This window comes from Gavialis gangeticus, unplaced genomic scaffold (assembly GCF_001723915.1).
Source record: "Gavialis gangeticus isolate Ggan-Ray unplaced genomic scaffold, GavGan_comp1, whole genome shotgun sequence".
NCBI lineage: Eukaryota > Metazoa > Chordata > Crocodylia > Gavialidae > Gavialis > Gavialis gangeticus.
Window position 1 is genome coordinate 7,404,630 of NW_017729014.1, and position 24,135 is coordinate 7,428,764.

At 44.3% G+C, this 24,135-nt stretch overlaps 1 protein-coding gene across 1 annotated transcript in view; it reads right to left on the reverse strand.

Annotated features, from left to right (window-relative positions):
- The window catches only part of PLCH2 (phospholipase C eta 2), a 393,529-nt gene that overhangs the window by 96,877 nt on the left and 272,517 nt on the right, over nucleotides 1-24,135 (reverse strand). The window contains exon 3 of the mRNA XM_019511675.1: nucleotides 3,260-3,406. Within this exon, the coding sequence (XP_019367220.1) occupies nucleotides 3,260-3,406 (147 nt within the window). The remainder of the gene's footprint in view (nucleotides 1-3,259; nucleotides 3,407-24,135) is intronic.

A 24,135-nucleotide genomic window follows, 5' to 3' on the forward strand; every position in this document is an offset into this window, starting at 1 on the left:
GCCTTGGTGAGGCCGCAGCTGGAGTACTTTGTCCAGTTTTGGGCTCCAGAATTCAAAAAGGATGTGGAGAAGCTTGAGGGAGTGCAGAGAAGAGCCACGCACATGAGCAGAAGTCAGGAAAACAGACCTTATGTTGAGAGGCTGAGAGACATGGGACTCTTCAGCCTGGAAAAGCGCAGGCTCAGGGGCAATCTGGTGGCCACCTATAAGTTTATCAGGGGTGCCCATCAGGATCTGGGGGAACGTCTGTTCACCAGAGCGCCCCAAGGGATGACAAGATCGAATGGTCACAAACTCCTCTGCGACCATTTCAGGCTGGACATTAGGAAGAACTTCTTTACTGTCTGAGTCCCCAAGTTTTGGAATAGACTGCCACTGGAAGTGGTTCAAGCACCTACTTTGAACACCTTCAAGACACTTTTGGATGTTTATCTTGCTGGGATCCTATGATCCTTGCTGACTTCCTGCCTCTGGGCAAGGGGCTGGACTCGATGATCCTCCGGGATCCCTTCCAACCCAAATATCTATGAAATCTATGAACTGGAGCTCTGAGCCAGGCTTAAGGACTTGAGTGGGATCACACAATTGTTTGTTGTTTTGCAACTGTTCTGTCTCAGCATAGTTGTGTAGCTAAGACTATATGTCCAGGCTGCAGACAGACAGGCCCAGTGCTCTTTTGTTGCTCAGTCCAGGCTGCCATGCAGGTAAGTCTGGCCCTTCTTTGAGTTCTTTTCCAGTTTTCTGCCCCAGAACTGGGGCTGGGGGCAGGGGCAGGCCTTGCTTCTGGGCTGCTGAGTCCTGCTGGCTTCCCCTGGGTCCTACTGCACCTGACTCCTGTCATCTTTGACAGGCAGCCAGGAGCAGATAAATATTAATTTTCTAAACTTTTTAGGGGCCCCGCAGGCTGGATAGAATGGCTGTATTTTGCCTGTCCCTGTTCTAACTCATACTTGCAGAAAAGAAATTCAAGGACTGGTGCTCGTTAAGGCACTAAGCCTATGGAAGAGACAGGGACATTGTTATTATTTGTCTGCCATACAGAAACACTGAGAGGCCTTAGCTGAGATAAGAGCCTTAGTGTGCAGGGCACTGTATGTATGCATACTGAAACAGCATGTGCCCTGAGGAGCTGAGAGTCAGTACAGATGGGCCAGATTCTCACTGTGCTCAGAAACCTCTTTCTGTTCTTGCTTAGGATGAGGAACTATGACCCAGACTTTTGGAGACATTTAGGTGCCTAAGTACCTTTAAAAATCTGGACCCAAGTGCCCTGTCAGAGGTCACAGAGGAGGTCAGGGCAGAGTCAGGAGCTGAATGCAGAACTTTCATGACTAATGATCTAACCATGAGGGCTCCACAACTCTCAAATGATGCATATTTTCTCAGTATATTTTTACATGCCAAAAGTGGGTCACACCCCAAGGTACAGATCCTGCCAACATGCTTTACTCTTGAAACAGGAAAACAGGCAAGTTAATTTGGTCCCCAAAGCGTCTGGTCTCCCTGTTCCTCCACTGGCAGGGCAGCTGCCAGCCATCTCTCTTGTGGCATTTCCTTACCAGTGCAGTTACACATATCTCTTTAGGCTGTTCTTGTTAAATAAATAATTTAAGTCCTGCTTTATTGCAGGTTGCGACTTGTGCCTGTGAAACAATCATTGCTTCTCAAACATTTATCCTTCCTTTGGAATGGAGCCACCACCATCTGGTGCAAAGTTACACAAAAAATCCTCACATGCATAGTCTTGTGGGGACAATTAAAGCTGTTTGGTACGTGGCAGTCCTGGGTAGAGAACAAAAAGTTCTGTGTTGTATCTTTAAGGTGGGGAGCAGGAGATAAGTGGGACAAGGTGGTGCCAAATACAGTATGGTTCAGTGAGCTGGGTGCCAGACTGGGAGTAAGGGAACTGAGTTTCTATATCCTGATTCTTCTGTGACCTCAGGGAAGTCCTTTCTCCTCCATGTCCCTTCTTAACCATTGCCTTCTGTTTTTTGAACACAGGCTCTTTCAGGTATGTGCCTTCTCTCACTAACTTTGTTTACAGTTTCTACCATGTTGAAGGGCTGATCTTAGTCAGGACCCCGCAGCAGACCTGTAGTACAAATGATGATGATGATCATTATTGCCATCATCATGTGGACCATGCTTTGGGGCCAAACCATGGTGCTGGATCTGAAAAGCAGATCCTTGCACCTGCACAGGGTCAAAGAGATTCTGTAAAGGTCTGTGCAGACATTGCTTCATTGGAAGCATCTGGACCTGTACAAACTAGAACCTGAATATACAATGAATCAAGTCAGAGCTGCCTCAATCAGGCAGCTGATCCATATGGCCTTGGATCCCATCTCTAATAATAGCTGATAGCTTCAGAGTCTAACCACAATGCCACTAGTAATTTGTGTCAACAAAAACAGGGCCCTCCCTACATGGAGGTTCCTAAGAAAGGGTCAAAGCCATCACCTGCAGGCTCCCTTAAGTCTTGCACTATCCATGCAAGGTTTGTTTGCAGCTCATCTCCAAGTATGTTCGGTTACTCCAGCCTGCACTACAGCAGCATTTTCATTCACAGCAATCACACATACTGTTTGGAACCCACATACAGCATTTGTCTTGATCACCTTCCACCTTCCTCATGGTAGCTGCTCAATACCTGGAACAGAATCTCATCCTTGGGATGATCCGGCAGAAAGACCTGTTGGCCAGCAGTATAGGTTGTAGCCGTGTTAGTCTAAGGACATAGGCAGAAAGGTTTTTTGGGTAAATTCCATATCTTTAATTAGACCAAATCAAATAGTTTGAAAAAAATTATTTGCAAGCTTTCGAGTAAAAATACCCTTCATCAGGCAGAGGAAGCATCTGCAGTTGGTCTGTGCTCTTCCTGGATGGAATAGTAAAAAATCATGGAGTAAATATGGACACTGGATTTATGACACATTATAACCTGCCTAATATCTGACTCCCTATGTAACCTCTCTGCCATTTAGTACCTATATTCAACAGCTCCCCCCCGTGTTTCACCTCTTGACGACCTCAATTTACACTTTCACTGATGGGCTTTCTCGCATGCTTACTAGCTTCTGGCTTTTTTACTGTTCCATCAAGGAATAGCACAGACCAACTGCAGATGCTTTCTTTGCCTGATGAAGGGTATTTGTACCCAAAAGCTTGCAAACAAGATTTTTTCCAACTATTTGAGTTGGTTTAATAAAAAGTATTGGATTTACCCAAAGAACTTGTCTGCCTGTTGGCCAGCACTCACTTTTGGCTTTCTCATTCTTTCGAGATGGTCTCCAGCGAATACATGACTTGTGTTCATCCAGGTAATAAAAACGGACCAGACCCTTGGAACCACCGCGTAGTTTGATCATCTGGGTCCCGGCTTGCATGGAGTTCATACATCTTTCCACTGCAGAAACAAATAAGACAACACCTGCAGGTTAGACACAATATCAGTTTGTCTCACTATTTTAAAATTAACTGAGTTCCCACCTGTGCCTTTGGAATTGCCTATCACCACCTTGATGGCAGACACTACCCCTTCAGAGAAATCAGCCTGAGACTCAGGCACCACTTAGGACCTAGTGCTCAAGCTGGACTTCTGTGATGCCAATATGCTGACCATTTGCTACCTCCGCCTAGGGTTGAACTCCACCCTTAGCTAGATCCTCTGCTGATGCAAACTGCTGTAATTCCATTAATTTGGGGGAGCTTGCCTGTTTTACAGTCTCTGAGGATCTGGCCCTTAAACTTCCAATTAACTCTGTGGGAAAATAATGTCATTAACTTTGCCTGTTTCTCACTGTAAATTCTGGAGTTCCAGGCAGTAACATCCCCATCTAGAAATAGCTTTGCTCCTTCTGAAGCAGCTTAGCTAGCATTCTGCCTACCCAGAATCCAATTAACAGAGGGGAAAAATGTTTAATTACCCAACTTGGCCATCAGAATATTGTAAATATTCCAGGAACCCTATAAATAATTCAAAGGCTTTCGAGTACAAATTGCTTTAGAATTAAACCATTTTTCACTATAGAGAGGAGGCATTAAAAATTAATAGCAATAAGGTTATTAAAATCACATGTTGAATTCTATTTATTTATTTAAAAGAGAGCCAGCTGCTGAGCTGAAGCCAGTCTCAGAGGTGATCTTATGGAGAGGCCTGCAGTTATCTTCTGTGAAATGTTAAGGTTCTTGTACACTAGCCAGAGAGATAGACAGCAAAGCAAAGCAGCCAGAATCTGGAGCATACCATTTGTGGAACAAACCCACAAACTTTGCTCCAGTGGCACTTCTTGAGTCTCATCATTAGGAACTGAACAGCGTAAGCCATGAATCAGTCTGACACCCAGTTTATGAGACCTTGGCATTGTTCACACCATTAGCATGGCTACCAGGCTCATTCTTGTTACACGTCTACGTTTGCAGGAGCAAATATATTCCCAACATGCACCACTTTCTGCACAACCAGGACAGAAGTGCCAATATTGCTCCTGCCCATTCCAATTTAACAGGCCATATGAGCCCAGTGTTAAAGGTAAGTTAGATAAAAATGAGGCAGATAGTTTGATAAAAAAAAAAAAAGCGGAGCACTAAGCTGCTGCTAAGTCTGCAACAGGGTGAATTTGTAATGTACCAGCTTCAGGGTTAGTACTTAAAGAAGAGATAAGGACGCAGCTGCCTTTCGCTGAATGTCTGGTTACAGCAGACAATAAAGCACATCCTTCTGCTGCTGAACTATTCAGTAGCACATCATTAAACTTGGCCTGCTTGCATCTGTGGCAGTCTGGTAGCAAGAGGCAGCAATAACAAAGTTAACTTGCTTTTGGAGATTACCTGGTTCTTACACAGAGCTTTCCCTCCAGACCACTCCAAGACAGCAAGATCAGCCCCATTTTACAGACGGTGAAACGTGATGAAGGTCTGCCAGCAAGATCAGAGCTAGGAACTGAACCCAGGTCTCTAGTCATAGGACAATGACCAAGGTCTTGGTTCTTATCTTAAAAACAAATAGAGGCCTGGTCCCAGGGAGCTAAGAGCTTGCTTAGACCTGCAAAATAATGGTTTGCTTAGCCACTCTGACCCTGGAGCACAAAAGAACCTCCTGCAGTAATGTGAGGGCTCAGCTGTAAAGAAATAGCCCACAGTCACATCAGGCTGCAGAGATGGGGGCCACTACACACTTCACCACCTTCTGCCCCCAAGTCCAGATGTGTTTTCTTCATCTGCCTCCTCTACCACATACAGACCCCATGCCACTAGACTGAAAAACAATCCCAATGACACAAACTTTCTGTCATGTTCTTCCACTTTTGGAGAGGCTCAGAGAATAGATGTGAGATGGACATCAGTCACGCTGCTGAATGCATTAGCAGTAGGAACGTGGATAGTGTGGTGACAAGTGCAGTGCAGGAACCCATATAGAACAGAAAGCAAAGGACCCCCCAACCACAACCCTCTTTATATTGAGAGTGAAAGTATTCTTTATGAAATGCAGACCAACTGTCCAGTGCTGCACGATTCAGAGGAAAGATTTTGCAACAAAACTTAAAACCTTATACCCTGATCCCAGAAATGCTTACATGCTGACAATTACGGATTTCTGTGAGCAGTTCTTATACACAATCCCAGTAAAAACATCTCAGTGTAGCCTTTGTATTTGTAAAATAGAGACTTGAGTGGTGAGTAGTTCAGTACAGTATTAACAATAGCTAATATAAACCATTTGAACTGAAAGCATTTAACCATTCCTTCCCAATATCTTCAAATGTGGGTGCAACAAATCACAGCAAAGGCCTAATAACACGTGCAGTTAAACAACTAAGCTCCCCCCCTACATACACACACTTTTAACATATTGTAGCTAAACTCAAGATAGTAACAGCTGATCACTCTAATTTTGTTCTAAATTATCCTATGGTTAGGAGGAAGTTTCTTCAATTAATGCAAGGAAATTCAGAGGCAAAGCTGATATGCAGTCCTTAATTTGCTTGGTAGTGCCAAGGCACTGCAGCATGTAAGATATTTTAGCAATGTTTGAAAGAAAAGACTCTATAAACAGTTGAACGTGATGTTACCAGCAGTCTTATTTTGGAAGGTTTTCTTCCCTCTCCCCCCTTTTCTGAACAAAAATGCCCTATTCTGGAAATGACAGGACTAAATTACTTTTTTTTTTCAGGTTAAGAAAAGGCTTTATTTTCTAAATATTGTACCCCTCAAAGAAGCTTGCTTGTGACACACAGATCCCACAGTAATGGAGGCATCTCTTTTTGCATAGACAGTATTTATGCCACACTTCTGTTTGCCAATCTAGGGTAATATCTTAAAAGGTACTGGGCACCTAACTACAAGGAGCTGGGCACCTAACTGCCAAATGTTACTGGGTGCTGGGTCTAACTGTTCTCATGAGTCTTGTCCAAAAGCAATGGAAGGAGAAGGGTAGACAGACTTTGCAACTTCCACCTACAGAAACAGTATGACAACAAAAACTAAGGACCAGGGAGAAAAAAAGACTCTTTTAGGATAGGCACATAAGACCCTGGAAAGCTAAAATGGATTATCAGATTTTCCTCTCCTTGCATCTATGGATTAACTAATAAGAATCAATGAACCTACAAATTTGTAGCTACAGGGTTTAGCAAGAGAGGAATGTTTTTCTTCAAAACAGCTTAAGAGCACACTTCAGGCTGACCACATTGACACAGTACAGCCAACAGATGGAGAGGGCTCTAATAACCATCAAAGTCTTCTCTTTGGGGCATAAATGGGGGTACAGAGCTTTGCCCCTGTGCTCATCAGACCCCACAGGGTTCATTTTGCCTCAAGGTGCTGTACAAGGAAGGGGAGAAGAGTGGAGACCAGCAGCTCCAGTCAATGACAGTTGTGAGCGTTTTCTATTAAAATAAAAATTAGGAGGTGTTCAAAGAATGCCGAGCAAGTTCAGCAATGGTAACTGGCTCACAGGACCTTGGTGCTGTTGCACTGTATATCTGAAGCATGATCCACTAGCTAGCTCATTAAAGTTGGATGAGGAAATCCTACTCCATATTCTAGCCCTGCCACTAATCTGCTACATAACCTAGCAAGTCACTGAACTCTACTGTACCTGGTCTGAAGAACACAAAACAAGCAAATCTGTATTTGGTATTAGTGAGGAGACCAAAACAGGGAGAATTATTTATGTGTCTAGAGAGTCTACTGCAAGACAAGAAACACAGAAGCACTGACGCTGATGGACAAAACAAAAAGACCAGATAAACCGTGTACCGTATGTATTTGTTGCCTTGATTTGATCATGTAAACACTAGATATAAATGTATTGAACTGGATACCTCCCCAGCTGTTAAATGTATCCTTCAATCATTCTTCCTGATCAAATTAATTCAGACCACTGTGGAATCACTGACAAAACTCTAGAGTGTTTGATACCTCAGTAGCTATTCTGCTGCTGGTTTGCTCTAATCTGAAATATTGCACTGCTCATTTGCTGGCTCATTGCACAAATGCAATTACTGTTTGCGCACACAACCTGGAGTTCATCTTGTAGCACCTCTTCAGCCTCCTTGGGAATTGATCTCGCTGATCATTCTCAGCTGCTTTGTTAACTCATGATTGTTTACCATCAGACTGTTGGTGACAAAAGGAAGAGAAAACAAGGAAGTGTCTGGTGAATCATGGGACAAGCCAGCAACACAGATGGCCAAACTCCTGTTAAGAGAAGTAGAAAGGCCCCCCTTATAGGTGTGCAAGAAATGGCAATGGGGATGCAAGAGAGAGCAAGGGGATTTCAGGGGGCTGGGAGGGGAGAGGAGGCACAGCATGCAATCATTCTCCTCTACCAACACCACTTTCAGAGCAGGGCTCCTCCCCCCAGAGCAGGGGTTGTCAACTGGGGGGTACATATACCCCTGGGGGTACTTGGAAAGGGGCTGGGGGTATGCACAGGCAGGCAGGGATGGAGCACCGCCATCCACCACCCTGTGCCACTGCCTCCCAGGAGTGGGGGGGGTGAGAGGGCAGTGGCTCCCCTCTGCAGGCCACACAGGCGCCTCCTGGACATGGCAGAGGGAAGCCTGCATGTGGCAGCCACGCTGCTGCCATGTGCAAGCCCCGCCCCCAACTCTGCATCTGGCCCCTTCCCCCCCCCCCGAAGTGGTACATGTCTTTGAAAAAGTTGAAAACCTCTACCTTACAGAAGTTAGGAAGGACCAGTTAGGAGACAGGCAACCCCTGCTTAGCGCTCTTAATTGGTTCCTGAAAAAACAAGTGTTAAGTGAAACGAGCATTAAGTGAAGGCTGAGAGGGGATCTTGTGGCCACGTACAAATTCATGGGAGGGGGGGCAGCAAGTAATAGGAGATGATCTGTTTACCAGGACACCCTCTGGAGTAACTAGGAACAATGGCCACAAACTGATGGAAGCAGATTTAGGATAGACATCAGGAAAAACTTCTTTACACTAAGGGTTGCCAGAATCCGGAATGGGCTTCCAAGGGAAGTGGTGATCTCCCCTACCCTGGGGGTCTTTAAGAGGGGGCTAGACATGCACCTGGCTGGGGTCATCTAACCCCAGCACTCTTTCCTGCCCAGGGCAGGGGGTTGAACTCAATGATCTACTGAGGTCCCTTCCGACCCAAACATCTATGAATCTAAACCCGAAAGTATCTGATGATCCAAGATGGTGACCACAGCTGTTTTTAATGACCCACAATGGCGACTGCGAGCATTATAACAAAACTCATTGAGTACTAAGTAGAATCAGGTATCAATTTAAAATGGGCGTTATGGAGAAATAGCACTAAGCGAAACAGTGTTAAACAGAGATTGCCTGTAGCTATTTCCATCTTTCAAAGTCCAGCTATCTTCCTTAACCATTTATTTCTGTACTCACAGAAACAAATGAAGACCTTTTGGTGAATGTTCCCTGATACAATGGCCCAGAAGCTCTTTGAAGTCACAGTAAACGCTTTCCCCCAGCTGAATAATAATACTTTTTATTTCAGCAGCATCTTCCTGCCAACTTGAATTCTGTCTCACAACATGCCTGTGATGTAAGGAGTTTGCCTCATTTTAGATATAGAGAAAAACAGAGAGAGAGAGAGAGAGAAATTATGTAACTTGACAATGGTCAAAACACCAAGCAGTGGCAGAGCAGGACGAGGCCCCCAAAACAATGGATCCTCACTTCTGGGCTCTTACTGCCCACCCCCGCTAGATTAGGGCTTTGAAGGGCTAGGAAGTGGTGGGCATACAGGCACAATAATTACACAGAGGAGAAGCTCCCAGATTCCACAGTCATGCTAGAACAGGCCCATAATTCATCAGTTTGGTTAGAAAGATACTCTCTCTTCCTAATGCAGGTTTCAATAGGACTGAAAATCCTTTAGTGTAGGTACGGGTGGGAAGGGGAGCAGCGGGGGTACTTGCCATGAAAGGGTTGAGAGGATGAAGTTAGGAAGCTTTGCACCTGACCTCAGGCTTGTCAAAAGCTTCATGACCAGAGCTTGCTCTAGCTCTGGTGCAGCATCCCACAGCTCTGTATTTTAGCCAGTCTATTTAGAAAGGTCAAGCTCCCGGCATCACACAACTTGGCTGAACTTTTCAGCTAAGCTTTGTTAATAGAGTCTGACTTAGGAATCATAGAGTGCCTGGGGACCGTACCCTCCAAGACAACGGCTCAGCTCTCGGTCACAGGGAAGATCAGGGAGGCACAAAGGAGAGTGCTTAGAGAGGGTCTTCTCTCCCTTTCAGGGCCCTCAGAGCTTCTGATACACCTGCAAGCCCTAAGCAGCCGCTGCTTGGTCCAAAAGACACAGGTTGCAGGGCAACTTACTCTTAAAAAAACCCCAACAACAAAAAACCATCCCCTCCTCCTCACTGGTTCCCAGGGTGAGTCACTCCAGCAGGCAGCTGAGAATTGCTACTGTTTTAAGGAGCAGCCTTGTAGGAGGCTTTTCAGGGAGTGCTGACAGATCAACGAACAACTCAAATGCCCTCTCTAGCTCCAAATGCCCGTGTGCTTGTGCAGGTTAACAGCTGCTGCATCACTGCCATCAGTCATCTGAGTCTCAATACATACAGGAGGAAACAGGTGGGGGGGGGGAAATCCTGTTCAGCCAGTGAGGCCAATGAAAATACTAAGCATGAGGCAGGCCTTTCCCTGCTCGCTTGCCTTGGAAAGCTCCACACAAGAGCCCCTGGCATTCCTCTGCTTTCCCCATCAAGAGATCCCCTAGGTCAGTCATTACAGCAGCTGGGAGATTTGCATCTAGCTGCAGAAAGCAGCTTTGGTAACCTGAAGCAGATACCCAGGCTGGTGAACCATGTTCGCTGCAGACCCTGCTGCCTGATATATTGCTTTTGGAGCTTAATTTGCAAAAATTAATAATAACCCTGTAACCTGTAGAGTCTGCCAGCTTGCACCACTGCCGGCTTCTATACAGAAGAGGATGGCAGGGCATATTGTTTTCCTTGCTGTACGCAGCACGGGGTGGGTAGGCTGCTCTTGGTATAATCTCCTCTTACATAAAACATAGGCTACTGTTTGCTGAAACTTCAGACACACCCCAGAAAGCAGGCTATTGTGTTGCAGTGACTGGCACCCTCAGCTAGTGTGTGTCACAGTGGCACCAAGCACAGGCAGCTGCATTGACAGTAGCTCACAACATCCTTCCAGCAGTCAGCTCAAAAATTGCCTCTGAACTTCTTGAATGGAGCCCTACTCTGTTGTCCCTGTCCTCCTGCTTATCTACACTTCTGTGCCCAATGAACAGCTCTCCTCTCTGCCCCCTCATGCCAACCTGCCACTCTTGGTGCAACAGCTTTCTTGCCTTCCCTTGCTCAACATCCTGCTTCAAACCTCAGCTCAACTCCACCTCTACTCTCCTTAGCTTGGTGGCTTCAAACCTCAAGGGGAGAAAAACAGGGAATTTGAAATGATCTAATTTGCAAGTGGGACACTATTTGTATGAATGGCTGTAGATCAGGTGGAGCTTATTAGGTTGCACATCTATTATTACAGCATAAAATCATTAGCAAACAAGAGGTTAATGGGAAAAGACATGTAAATTCCAACAACATTTAAAAAGCTTAATTTGTGGGCAGTTTGTTGTTCAGCAGTTTTTTCTCTGGGCTGCAGCAGACAAGCAGCCAGCCCTCCAAGTTAGGGGCACTGCTGAGGCTCATTGCTCAGCCCCAACAGTGCTCCGGAGTCAGCCTTCCTTTTCACAGTCTCCGTCCCCTCTGGGTAAGCCCATATGTGCATCCACACTTCAAATGGACGAAGCAGAAAGACCTGGTATTACAGCACGTTTACCATACTAGGATGATCACATTTGTTATGCCATCTCCAAGCAGGCTCCCCAGGTCTATTACCTAGGGGAGAGACATGCTAACTGGAGATTGCTCTCTCAGTTGGGTTTTGTTTTATTTGCAAGGTCTAATGATTGTGCCATGGCATATCAGCAGTTAATATATAGAACAAAATCAGGAAATAATTTAACTCCAGGAAAAAAACTAGAAGAATCTTTCTAAGAGCAAAGCAGTTGCAATTTAAGAGGCTGAATGATTCAATTTACTGAAAACAGACATGCATAGCATGACAAAAGTGAAGAGTTGGTGAATACTATGCAAGTTTTGGCTGCTGACAGCAAATCTGACAAGTCAACCAACTTATTTTACTTTAGTTGGAAGAAAAAACTGAGACTTCCAAAGCCTGCAGGTGTCAAGGTGCACAAATTTTATTCTGATTGCTGCAAGGGGAAATTAAACCTGGAATCAGAAATATAACTCATTTAGAGTTGCCTGAACTGAAGCTTTTGCAAAAACGGTACACCAGCACCCAAGAACCCAGTGCACAAAGAAAAGAACACGAGGACAGTTTGTCAACTACTTCCTCTCCTCCCCCCAGTTACTGCTAAATGAAACTGTCATTAAATAAGATTTAAACATGAAAGCTTTTAAGCTGCTATTGTCTTGTACAATTAGGCATCAGGGACTCAGCTAACACTCATCTTACCGATCTGACCGATTTTCCATTTTGGTGAAGTCACGATGCTGCCACCAATCCAGAAAAATGCCTCAGCCAAGCGGGAGACTGCAAATTTATTTGCAAGCAAAGGAGATTTGGGGGTGTCCATACTGGAGAAGGAAGGCAGGATCCAGAATTGCACACAAGGACTGCAGGCCCTGGCAAAGGCCAAGCTTCTGTGCCTGCAAATTCCCAGTACAACAGCATAAAAATGTTAGGAAAGAAAATCCTCAAGATAATCAGGAAACTGGAGCGTCTTGAAAGTTCATCAGGCTGTTTTGTTACACAGTTACTTTCCAGTTAAATTTAAAACCTTCCTACCTACCCAAACTTGGAATATCATTATTAATTCCTTATTTTCTTAGGTCTCCCAATTAGAGGTGGTTTTCCTTTTTATTACTTTAACAACAACATGAGTGACACAGTCCTACAAATCCAGGGGACATGGGAAAGAAAAAAGATCCATGGTGCACAGAAATGCCACCAAAGCATATTTCCAGCTTTTTCTTCTAAATCATCAGCTGTTGGGAGTCCGGCAGGCCACCGCACTGACCTGCAGCTGTCAGATCCCACATCTCTGTTCTGTCTTTCGACTACAATTTTCATGAAGAAGTGAATTTCTCCCTTGTATACCCTGGATACCTAAAGCACTTGAAAGTCACACTCCATTGAGAATTAGATTCTATCTCCGGTGCCCGTTAACAGCAGCATCTGTTGCCATAAACCCAAAGGTAACACTTAAGTCTGTCCTCCCCAATAATCGCCCTTGCTTTTCACTGCAAGCCTGCCCAGGTGCTCAGGTTCTTCAGTGTCTTTCTAGGTTTGCAAAAAACAGAATGCTCACATTTCCTTCTCATGTAGCTCTTCAAGAAGTCTTGCTTCAAGCCTTCATCCTTCCAGGCTCAGAAAGGTCTTTTGAATATTCTATCAGGCATCCTCACAAGGGTAAGAGTATTTCTCCCTGGCCAGGAAAAACTAGACACAATCCAAACACAGCAACACATGTTTGCTTGAAATCCTAAATCCACCATACGCACTAATCCTAAAGCTGTGGCTTCTGCCCTATCCAGTCAAAGGATTTAAGTGGCATGCACTGCAGCCACAGAAAAATGACAAGGAAAAGGAAATAAGAGACTTGGATTATTTTTCCTCCAGTCTAAATTAGCAGCCTCTCTTCAACTACACAGCCCATTCAAGAGTGCCAAGCCCTAATGAACTGACATAGCCCCACAGCAGACGCCTGCTCAGTACGCAAGCCAGCCAGCCAGCAGTGCTGCACAACAGAAGTGCTGCTCAAAGGCAGCAGAAAGAGAATCCCAGGTGCTTGGAAATGGGCAGAGATCAAAACTGGAAAGGCTCCATTCAGTGAAGGCAAATACCAAGCTGCCATTTCTTGCTCCTTTGAGGGCTGCCCAACTGAAATACCACCTTAAGCTTCAAAGCATCTAAATGCACCACTTGGACAGTTATCAAAGCATCCATATCTCCAGCATGTCACAGATCTGCAGCCTGTTGGCTCCTGCCATCCCTGGCCCAGATGGTGAGCAAAACATGCCCTTGCCAGCTTGAGCAGAGAAGAGTAAAAACTCTGTTAGCTTTTTTGCTTTTAAAAAAAATATTCCCTGTACCTGTTTGTGGCTTATCAACAGTTTCCCCTGGGCTACTGCACATCGGCATTAGGTAACTTCAGTTAGCTACCCTCTGCTTCCTCTTCTGCAGCTCAGCAGACACTTCTCTCTCAGAGGGGGTAAGCTGGTGATCTCTTCACCCTTGAAATCCAGAGTACCCATTCCCTCATTGCAATTATAAGCAGAGATGTGTAGGTCTCATGAAAATGTATTCTTAAAGTCACCCGTCAATTCCAGTACCACGGATGTATCAGCATGTATGGGCTGCTGGCTGGGACTGTACCAAGAGTCCAGGACAGAGGTTTCTGTGTGAGCTTCCCACTGCTATAAGATCAACACAAGGAGCATAGCACTGTCTTTGCTCTCTTGTGGCACTTGTCATTAGGAAGGGAAGGCAGTGCAGAGCAGCAGACTGGGATTCAGGAAGCCCAGGCTCTCAAGTCCTGGCTCTGGCAATGGTCTGCTGGGCAGCTGCCAGCCCCTCCCTTCCCAGATTCCACTCTCCTCCACTGAGGTCCAGTGGCTCAGAGACCTAGGGCTGGAAGCTGTTGCTCAACAGGCTCAAAGGGTACTTTTGTGCTCTTCAAGGTGAAGGATGGCTGATAGGTTAGCATTCCAGCTTGGCATTTGGGTACCAGATCTCAATTCTCAATTCCCTGCTCTGCCACACACTTCCTGGTGTGCCTTGACTGGATCACTTAGCTTCTCTGCATCTCAGGTCTCTGTTTGCAAAAAGGGGAAAACAGCCATGCTCTACCTCACATGGCTATGGATACTTTAAAGAATGAGTGGTGTTTATACACACAAATCAACAAGAGCCCAGTGTAAAGCAAATCCAAGAGCTGCCTGCTTCTGGGATAAATAACAACCTCTGCAATATTCACATTGTCCTGGGCTATGTGCTTGCTCACTCCTTCTGCCAGCCATGGAAAAGGAAGGGTATCCATTAGAGTGACATTTTAAATATGACCTCCCAGCACCCTGACAGCGAAGAAGGGATTGCAGTGCCCTGGGTAATCTGGAGAGCTAAATCTTAGTGGCTAGCTCTCCATGCACTACAAGATGCGCTGCCTCTAAAAGGCAGCTTTTGCTGAAGGGATATCCTAGATTCAGCATTAACCATTCATGTGATATCAATCTGCAGAGAGGGCAGCACACAGCTCCAATAGCAGCTCTGCCCACGATATTAAGTTTACAGCGGCCCCCAAGTCAGAAATCCCAAGGTACAAGCAAGCCCTTGAAAAGGAGCCTTGAGATATTTGTTTTGGCTCCAGTGCTAAGAATTAAGAAATGTTGGTGGTTGAAAACATAAGAGGAAAAGGGGTGGGGAAAGGGCAAAGGCATCTTAATGTGCAAACTAGAGTTAGATTTGTAAAACAAGACCCAGCTGCGTGAAAGCTTTCATCACTTTAATCCTTGGAGTTGACACTATCAGCCAGTCCCTCAGGCCACTCACAAAGAGGATCACGCAGACATGGAGAAATAATTAACATCTTTAAAAAACCCTCCATTGCTGATAGCTCCTGGGTGCTAGGCAACCATGTGGAGAGGAAATGCGAATTAAAAAAAGGGTTAAATGTGACAAAATTCCCCATCCAACTCTTTCCTACAAAATATTTATCTGAAGTACTTAGGCCATAAGCCTATTGAAATGTATTTCTATTCTTGCCTCAGTTGACACCCTTAGAGAAATCTTAATGTGACGTAACACAGCGATTAAAGACTTCTTCCCATGGCACTTCAGACTTCCCATTATTTCCTTCAGGCACTGGAGCTCTGCATGCCACAAACAGCTTATTAAAACAAACTGGGGTCTCCAGTCTGGTCCTGTGGCTTCACCAATTGCAGAACTCAAAAGGCTTCAAGAGCAATGGGTGATGTTGGGAAATCTTGCTAGGGAAGTAACTTCAAGAGTACAAGAAAAGGGTAGTTTCCTAATGCAGGAAGAAAAATACATGTTAGCTGTAGCCATGGGCAGATCTAGCATTTTGAAAAGGGTGGGGGGTGGTCCAGATGGTATGGTACATCACTACATATAACACAACACACGTATTTCTCCAGGTAAAAAGAAACTAGAAGCTTTATTAACATGCCAAGAGCCTAGGGCAATATTATTCAGTTTAAGATTGAAACAAAAACAAATACAACTTTATTGGAGTGTGCATTCATTTTCAATATCATACATTATGTATTAAAAACACAACAAGCTAGGCAAAAATAATCAAAAGATGTTGTTTCTTGCATCCTATAGTAATCAAAATTAAATGTACTTCTCTTTCAGATTCACAAAATAAAAGCAAGCCTTCCTGAGGTTCTTGACAGTGCATCCAGCACTTCACTGAAAGTTATTTCCACACCTGAGGTCATGTTTTTAGCTAGAGTTAAAAAACAGTCAGCAGGACTGTGAAGTAGGAGCTACAGTACCAGGAACAGCTGACAGCAGAATTGCAGGAGAAAGAAGAGCTTGATTAGTGAAACATTAAGACTGTTAAAAGAGAAGAGAGGGTTGGTAACACCCATGGAACAAAGAGTTTAGAAGGAATCAGGTAGACTATAATGAGCCATTAAGTCAAATGACTCCCTCTCTGCTGCCTGAAGAGAAATGCTGTTGCAATGCCGGGCAGTTGGTTTTAAACTTTGGGTGGAGTAGAAATGAAAGCGGGGTGCGACTGCACCACTGCACTCCCCTGGATCCACCTCTGGATGTCCCAGCACACTGCAGCGTGCAACCAAGAGCATGGAAAGAAAGGACAAGAAATAGGGGTGCTTGTGGGTCAGTGCACCTAAGAACTTAATGCTTAGGGCAAACCTCTGAAAATGCTGGTTTTAATGCTTAGTGGAATTGTAGACATTTCTGGAAAAGAAAGGTTTCAAAAGAGTTGAGAATAATTTGCAGTGTCTGGAACAACCCAGTCAGAAATGCAGCCTGAGAAGCCCTTGAGTTTCTCCCAGCTCTCTAAGGATTGACAGGGGTCTAAAGATTTGCTCATGCCAAACTAAAAAGTCTATATCCCCCATCTATTGTCGCCATTATTTGCACTGTAGGAGATTAAGGTCCTAACTGAGGTTAGTTCACCCTTGGAGGAGAATAATCCTCGCCTCAAAGAGATTACAACTGAGACAGACAAAAGAGGGGGACAAGAGTTATCCTTTATGCCTAATTTACATAAAAACAACTGAGGCACAACAAAAATGTATGGCCTAATCCAACATCCAATGAAGCCAATGAAAACACTGCCAGGGAACTGGACAAGGTACTAAGTGACATGCCCATGGTTACACAAAACTGAAGTCAAAATCCTGCTCTCCAGTCCACTATTTTTATTTTAATTCTATGTGTCTTCCTGGAGAGGAAAGTGCACGGTTTTTGGGTTTTTTTATTTTTATTTTTTTTGGGGGGGGGGGGGCAATAGAAAGAAATTACTTTACAAAGCTACCCATTCTAAGTCATTTCTCTAGGACAAAAACATCGGAGGGAAGAAGGTGGAGGTTGTCACATTACATTGTCACATATGCACAGAAATAGCTTTGGTCCTTAAAAGGGAAAAGAAGAGAGCAGAAATTTTGATTCAGAATATGCACAGGGCAGATTCTGATCTCACTCCCACCACTGTAAATCAGGATTAACTCAAATGAAGTCAGTAAAGCCAACATAAATAGGAGGCAAATTAGGCCCACAGCATAGTAGTGACCATATCAAATCACAGCACTCAGCCTCACTTCACATTATTCTAGCTGCTACCAGCTGAAGAAGTAATGGGAAAGGCTGTAGCTATATTTAATAGGTTGGCTTCCAGAGTCTTAATGAGTTGGATGTACTGATCACCACAGATATTTAATATTACAGACATGGTACTGTAAATGACCTCTAAATCCACAAGGATTAGCCTTGCAACTTCATGGCTGTGCATTCTGTTTATCCCTGCATGATCACACTTCACGCTATAGACCCAGTTTACCGGATTAGCAGACTAACGTGATCTCGAGAGACAGGCTACAAGATACCTGGAAGTACATGGATAGTAATTAGTGATACATCTGTTAACTTCAGTAAAGACATAACTACTCCCCCCTCCCCATCCAAAAGGGTATTACTGCTAGTGTCAGGATGCAGAAGACCATTCTGATTCTCAAGAGGCTATAAAACAAGGGAGGCAACAGAAGGTGCTTGAACTCTGGTATACTGATCTGCTGCTGTAGAGCTGCTCTAGACTATTACCGATTCAGCTAAAGTCATGCTCCTTGCACCCATGCACTGGAAGGAAAAAAATCTCCTTGAAATGCAGATTATTCTGCAGAGAGCACAGGATTTTAAGGGGAAAAAATGTAAAGATTACTGCTCTGGGAATTCTATGTAGAAAAATAAAGAGGCCAGGAAATTAGCTTGGAAGCTGACAACTCAGCAAAGACTTGGCTCCTGAAAAAAGGAGACTTGAGCATACAAAGAAACTGCATTTTCTATGTATGTTCAAGGAGAGACAAATATAAATGGACCAAACAGACAGAAGCTTCTGGGAGAAAAAACAAACAAACCCTGGTCTATATTTCCCACAATGAAAATATTCAAAAGCAGTAACCCAATCTGGCCTGAGACTCGCACAATCCTGGGGAAGCTTGGATTCAAAACTCTGGTCCTTGGGATCCTTGGAGGTAGATGTCCTTATCACTTCGCTGGAGAGAACAAGTCATACAAGTATAAGGCTCCAAGCAAAGATTTTTTTCCACGAATTATTAGGGATGCTTATCTTGGCACTTGAAAGGAACTATTCTGGTGATGGGTGGAGGAAGAAGTCTCCATTAGTGGTGCTGCTGCTGGACACCCACAACCATCAGCCATTTTTAAAAACTTTGGCTCCAGTCCATACTGGACCTCTGTGAAGATTTGAAAGAGCAAAGTAGGCCGTCTTCAGCGCAATTCTTGCAGACACTAGAGAAAGAACTCTATAATGGGAAGTAAAGGGTAAAGTTTTTCTGTCAGCTAAACTGGAGAATGTTGAAAGCCAAGCCAGCCATCAGAAGAGTGGAGATCAGGTGCATTACAGACACCTTTCCCAAACCCCATGCAGATACACCTATTCTTATTTGCTGCATTTCATTAGTATAAAGGAGGGAAAAGAAGAAACTCCTGATGCTTTATCAATACTTAAAACAACAGTTCAAAACACTGGTAGTTTTGCCCCTCTTCACAAAATCCATACCTGATCCATTTGCAAGGATAACTGCAGTTGTCCACCAATCGCTTTGGTCCCTAGGCCTGCAGCGTCAGCAGACCAGAGATGAACTGAACCACATGTTCTAAACTTAGTAACAACATGTCAGATGCCTAAGGCAACATAGAGTGGGATGACAAAGAGGAGAAACCTGCCATTGTAGTTCCCTCCAGCAGTAAATTCAACAACATCCTTGGATCCATTGCTAGCAATGGATTCAGCACCATTACCACCGCAGCATGCTATCTCCTTAGGCACTGCCCCTCACTAGCAGTGCAGTGGCTCAAATGCTGCTGATGCCAGCATTAGAACATCCTACAAGAGCGGCTTCCCACTGCTAGCACAGCATGCCCCCATCCTGCTCAGATCCAACTCACAGGGATCTGAGATAAAGCAAAAGATGTAGCTGCCAGGTCAGGACACTGCTGGGAGGCGTGAGATGAATGCTCCTGCTGCCTTCATTTCCCGTACTGTTCTGCAGTGGCACACTGGGGCAGCAATTAAGGACAGTGCTTGGACATCTGTGCAAGGCCAAGGCCCTGCACAGATATGCACCAAGAAGGGAGAGCTCCTATCCACTGCAGCAAAAAAAACACACAGGTTAGTTTATGGAAGAACCTTTGAGGACTTACTGAGTTTTTGGCAACTGGTCTCCCCCTTGCTGGGTGCTTTATCGGCATTCCCTTAATGCTGCAACATAAGCTATCTATCCCTCACAGCTCCTTCCTTGCCTAACAGGCTTTGTCTATTTGAATCACTGACAGATAATTCTTCCCAATGCAGGGATCCTGATGCAAGTGTGAAACAAAATGAGTTCTTGCGTTTCCTTGGACCACTGTGAAGTGCCTCCATTTGGTTTTACAACAGAAAAAACGCATTTGGTGCCAGAAAATTAATACATAAATAAATCTTTGCTCCCTAGATTTTCCTCTACCAGCAAGCAGCTTGCAAAGAGCTGTTCCAGCATCCCAACTCCTCCTCTTGATGGTTCTGTGAGAGGCAAAGATTAAAGAGAAGCGTTTCCTGCAAGGTCGGCTCAGTCTTTATTAAAAAAACAGAATGCCGCCAGGCAAGTTCCATCTGGAAGGAATTTGGGAGGAAGGTATGAGGCTTATAGGACACCTGTAATTCCTTGTACTCTCAGGGTGTTGGGATCTGGGCTTCTGGTTTCTCACTGAGTCAGCCCAATGCTGCTGAACAGAGGACTAGTCAAACTACACATACCAAGGATAATTTGTATATCTCTCCCTAATAAAGAAACACAGACTCCTGGAGGTGAGATTTTTAGCCATACAATAGTTATGGGCAGAGAATGGAAGGCAGACCACATGAAGAATTACTGGAGTTTGTTAGGTTATATATAACAGGCTGAAGAAAACCAATTTGGGGCAACAGTGCATCAACGCATGTTGGAGCCTCCAGTGTGCAGTTCAGATATGAACTTCTGATATCTCTAATTTGCTCTTTCACCAGCCCCTTGGAACTGTCATGAGTTTCGATGCCTTTCTTCTCAGTCTAGAGCCAGGCTGGCTGGAACAGAAGCTTTTTATTTCCTTCTCACCCAGTAAAATATTTTTCAAAATTATTCTTCTAAAAGGGCCAAGTTACATGTTACGCTTAAACTATACTAAATCTCTGGAACGTTAAGCAGAGTTAAAGTTATAATATGCTGTAAGCAGTCATATGTTAAGGGTTAATACCATTTCTTGCCTGCATAGCTCTGATTTGCCACTAAAGGACTGGCAAGCAGGGGTGTAGGTAGGAGCTAGGACACCTGGAATCTATCCCTGTTCTAGGAAAGTGGGGGACTGGGCATAGTGCATCCTGAGATGCCGGAGGATGGACAAGTGCTTGTTTTATCTCCATGGAGCAGACTGAAGTTACCCTAAAACAAGCTAGATAGCACAGCCGAGTGTTAACCCTCACCTGAAGTGGCATCACTTTGAGACACTTAGCGTGAGTTCAGAAGCTTTAATGTGAGGATGCTTGCACTTTAAATGCACTTAATATGATTTAAGTGTAATGTGTAAGTTCACCCTTAGCCTGTTTTCATTGCCAGTTTTATCTGAAGTCTTGGGCAATCAACTGAAAAACTAAAAGCCACGTTAATTGATTTTTTTAGTGCTCAAAACACAACCATTTAAATGACTTTGAAAATTCTATCAATAAAAAATTGGGCTTTGCCTTTGATTTTTTTTAAAAAAAGCAATTTCCTTGCAAAGTAAATCTTCCATCAAACACTAACATTCTGGTGGAAAATCTTCCACCAGCTCCAGCAAAAAAGAACGAGAAGAGCAGCTCAGTCCCCTCGTCAGAGACTTCAAAAAGCTTCCTGGCTCCTTGTGTCTGAAGCGTCCAAAGAGGTGACGAATCACCCAGCTATCACTGCTGCCCCTCATGTTCCAATACTGGGCACTGTCCCTGCGGTTGGAAAGCATCTATAAACTTGAAAAGCTGTTATCTAAAAAACAGATTTAATATGCTTACATGTTCTATGGCCAACCATTTTCAATATATGCCTTTGTTTAACTTTGTACCCTATAAGTAGTTTAATTGATTTTTATGGGAGGTGTGGGAAAATAGTGTTCTGAGAAGGGTTATTTTGTAGACCAGGTTGTCCTGATTCTGTACTTTAGCCACCAAAGTTTTCAAACGTAACAGCTACCACTTTTCCTCTTGCGAAGGCTGGGAGAAGAAAAAATGATTCATAACTACCAATTTAGATAACTAGAATTCATTATGAATCTGAGAGGAAAAAACACTCAGATTCAATGAACATCATTCTTTTTAAAGGGTTTTAGAAAGTGTATAGAGACCCTGTGGTCCAGTGAAGAGCACTGGATAGTGAAACAATTAACACAGGGAAGTGGGGATCCACTTATGAAAGAAACAAGGTAAATTATGTAAATCTCTCAGAGATGCAGGAATAAAAAAAATCCTGTCTAAAGTGGCATCATTATCCATAAAATGAAACAGCAGCCAGGATGGTGTGAAATGAGCAATCAGAAAACTAAGAAGCTGAATTCAAGAGTTTTAAAGAAACAATATTACAAGTGAATATAGTTGAGAAAAATGTGTTCACCTGAAAAGAGGGAGGCAGAGACAGGCAAGACATTCAGAGGGAAGGCACGTTAATTTCTTTAGTACTACCAGCTAATCCAGATGCTTTTCCAAACCGTTTCTAACTAATGACCTTCCAAAACCCACAACACGAGCCAAAATTATATCCCTTTTTTAAGTCCTTTTATAAATCATAGAAAATTAGGATTGGAAGGGACCTCAGGAACTCATCTAGTCCACCCCACTGCTCAAAGCAGGGCCATCCTCAACTGTATCATCCCAGCCATGGCTTTGTCTAGATGGGTCTTAAAACCCTCCAAGGATGGAGCTTCCACCACCTCTCTAGGTAACCTGTTCCAGAGTTTTACTACCCTCCTCATGAGAAGGTTTTTCCTAAGATCTAACCTAAACTTCCCTTGCTACAACTTGAGACCATTGCTCCTTGTTCTGTCATATGCACCACTGAAAACAGTCTGGCTCCATCCTTTATGTAACTACCCTTCAGGTAGTTGAAGGCTGCTATTAAATCCCCCCTCAGTCTTCTATTCTTCAGACTAAATAAAACTAGTTCCCACACTCTTTCCTCATAAGTCATGTCCCCCCAGCCTCCTCACCATTTTCGTTGCCCTCCACTGGACTCTCTCCACCTTGTCCGCATCCTTTCTGTAGCGGGGGGGGGGCCAAAACTGGACACGGTACTCCAGATGTGGCCTCACCAGTGCCGAATACAGGGAAATATTCACTCCCTTGATGTGCTGCCAAAGCTCCTACTAGCGCAGCCCAGTATGCTGTTAACCTTCTTTACAACAAGGGCACACAGCTGATTCGTATTCAACTTATTGTCCGCTGTAGCCCCCTGGTCATTTTCTATACAGCTTTTTCCTTAGCCAGTCAGTCCCCAGCCTTTACCAGTGGGCTTGTTCTGTCCTAAGTGTGGGACTTTGTACTTGTCCTTATTGAATTTCATGAGATTTTGTTTGGCCTAATCCCCCAATCCTACTGCTCCCCCCAGCTTGGTATCAGCTGCAAACTTGCTTGGAGTGCACTCCATCCCATCTTTCAGGTCATTAAGATATTGAACAAAACCAGCCCCAGGACCGACCCCTGGGGCACTCCATTTGACACTAGCTGCCTACTAGACATTGAGCTATCGATTACTACCCTTTGATCCAGAAGATCCAGCCAGTTTTCTATCTACCTTACAGTCCATTCGTCGAACCCATATCTCTTTAGCTTGCTTGCAAGAATGTTGTGGGAGATCATATCAAACACCCTAATGAAGTCAAGGTATAATGATAAAGTCATGCCAGAAGCATAGAGATCTTGACCTGAATACCCAGTAATGACAGTAGTTAAGAGAACAGCTTCTGAACAAAGGGGTTTTATTCCTCCTTTTATCTCATGAGACATTTTCCCCATTCCCAGTAACTTGAGCAACAGCCTCTCAAATGGGTAGCTAAAGAGCCAGAACAAACCTACTTTGCATCCAGCAAACTCAATAACTAAGAGGATATTGGAAACAAAAACAAAAGAGAACCCTATCACAAGAGACTGTAGGGGAAGACACCATAGGTGCCTGAGCCAAAACCAACAAGTAAGCTGCTGGGTCACTCCACAGAAGAGCAGGGACTTACAGCAAACCTTGCTATGGGGAGGGGCTAAAATACCATCACAGAACCAAGGATTTTCAACTGGTCCACTTGTAGGGTGAGATTTTTTTTACCATGACATCTGTGACTATCCACTTTAAAACACTGGACCCTGGTCTGGTCTGTGCAGCCTTCCATGGTGCAGTTAGCTCAGATTAAAACTTCACTGGGGCTGCCACTTCCATGCAGCTCTCCCAATTCCCCAAGGGAAAATGGTGCCCACAGATGTCTGCAGATGCATACAGTTACAGTTGAGTGTGTCCATGAATTTGCTGGCTCAAGAGGTATTTTTAGGAAAGGCCCAGTTTGGTCACAGCTTTGTCCCAAATGTTTAGAAGCTGCTTTCCCTTTAACCTGAACATTTAGAAAGATGTAAGCTTTCTCTCATCTCCAGCCTGGATGCAATCCATGCTGCTTTCTACTGCAAACTACAATGCCATATGGGCAGCACTTTAATCCATGCTCAAGATTTAAGTCACACAACTCCCCTGTGGCAGGTGGAGTCCTGCTGCTTACCATCTCCCAGCTTCACTTCAGGTCACATATAGATAAAGCCTCACAATTTTC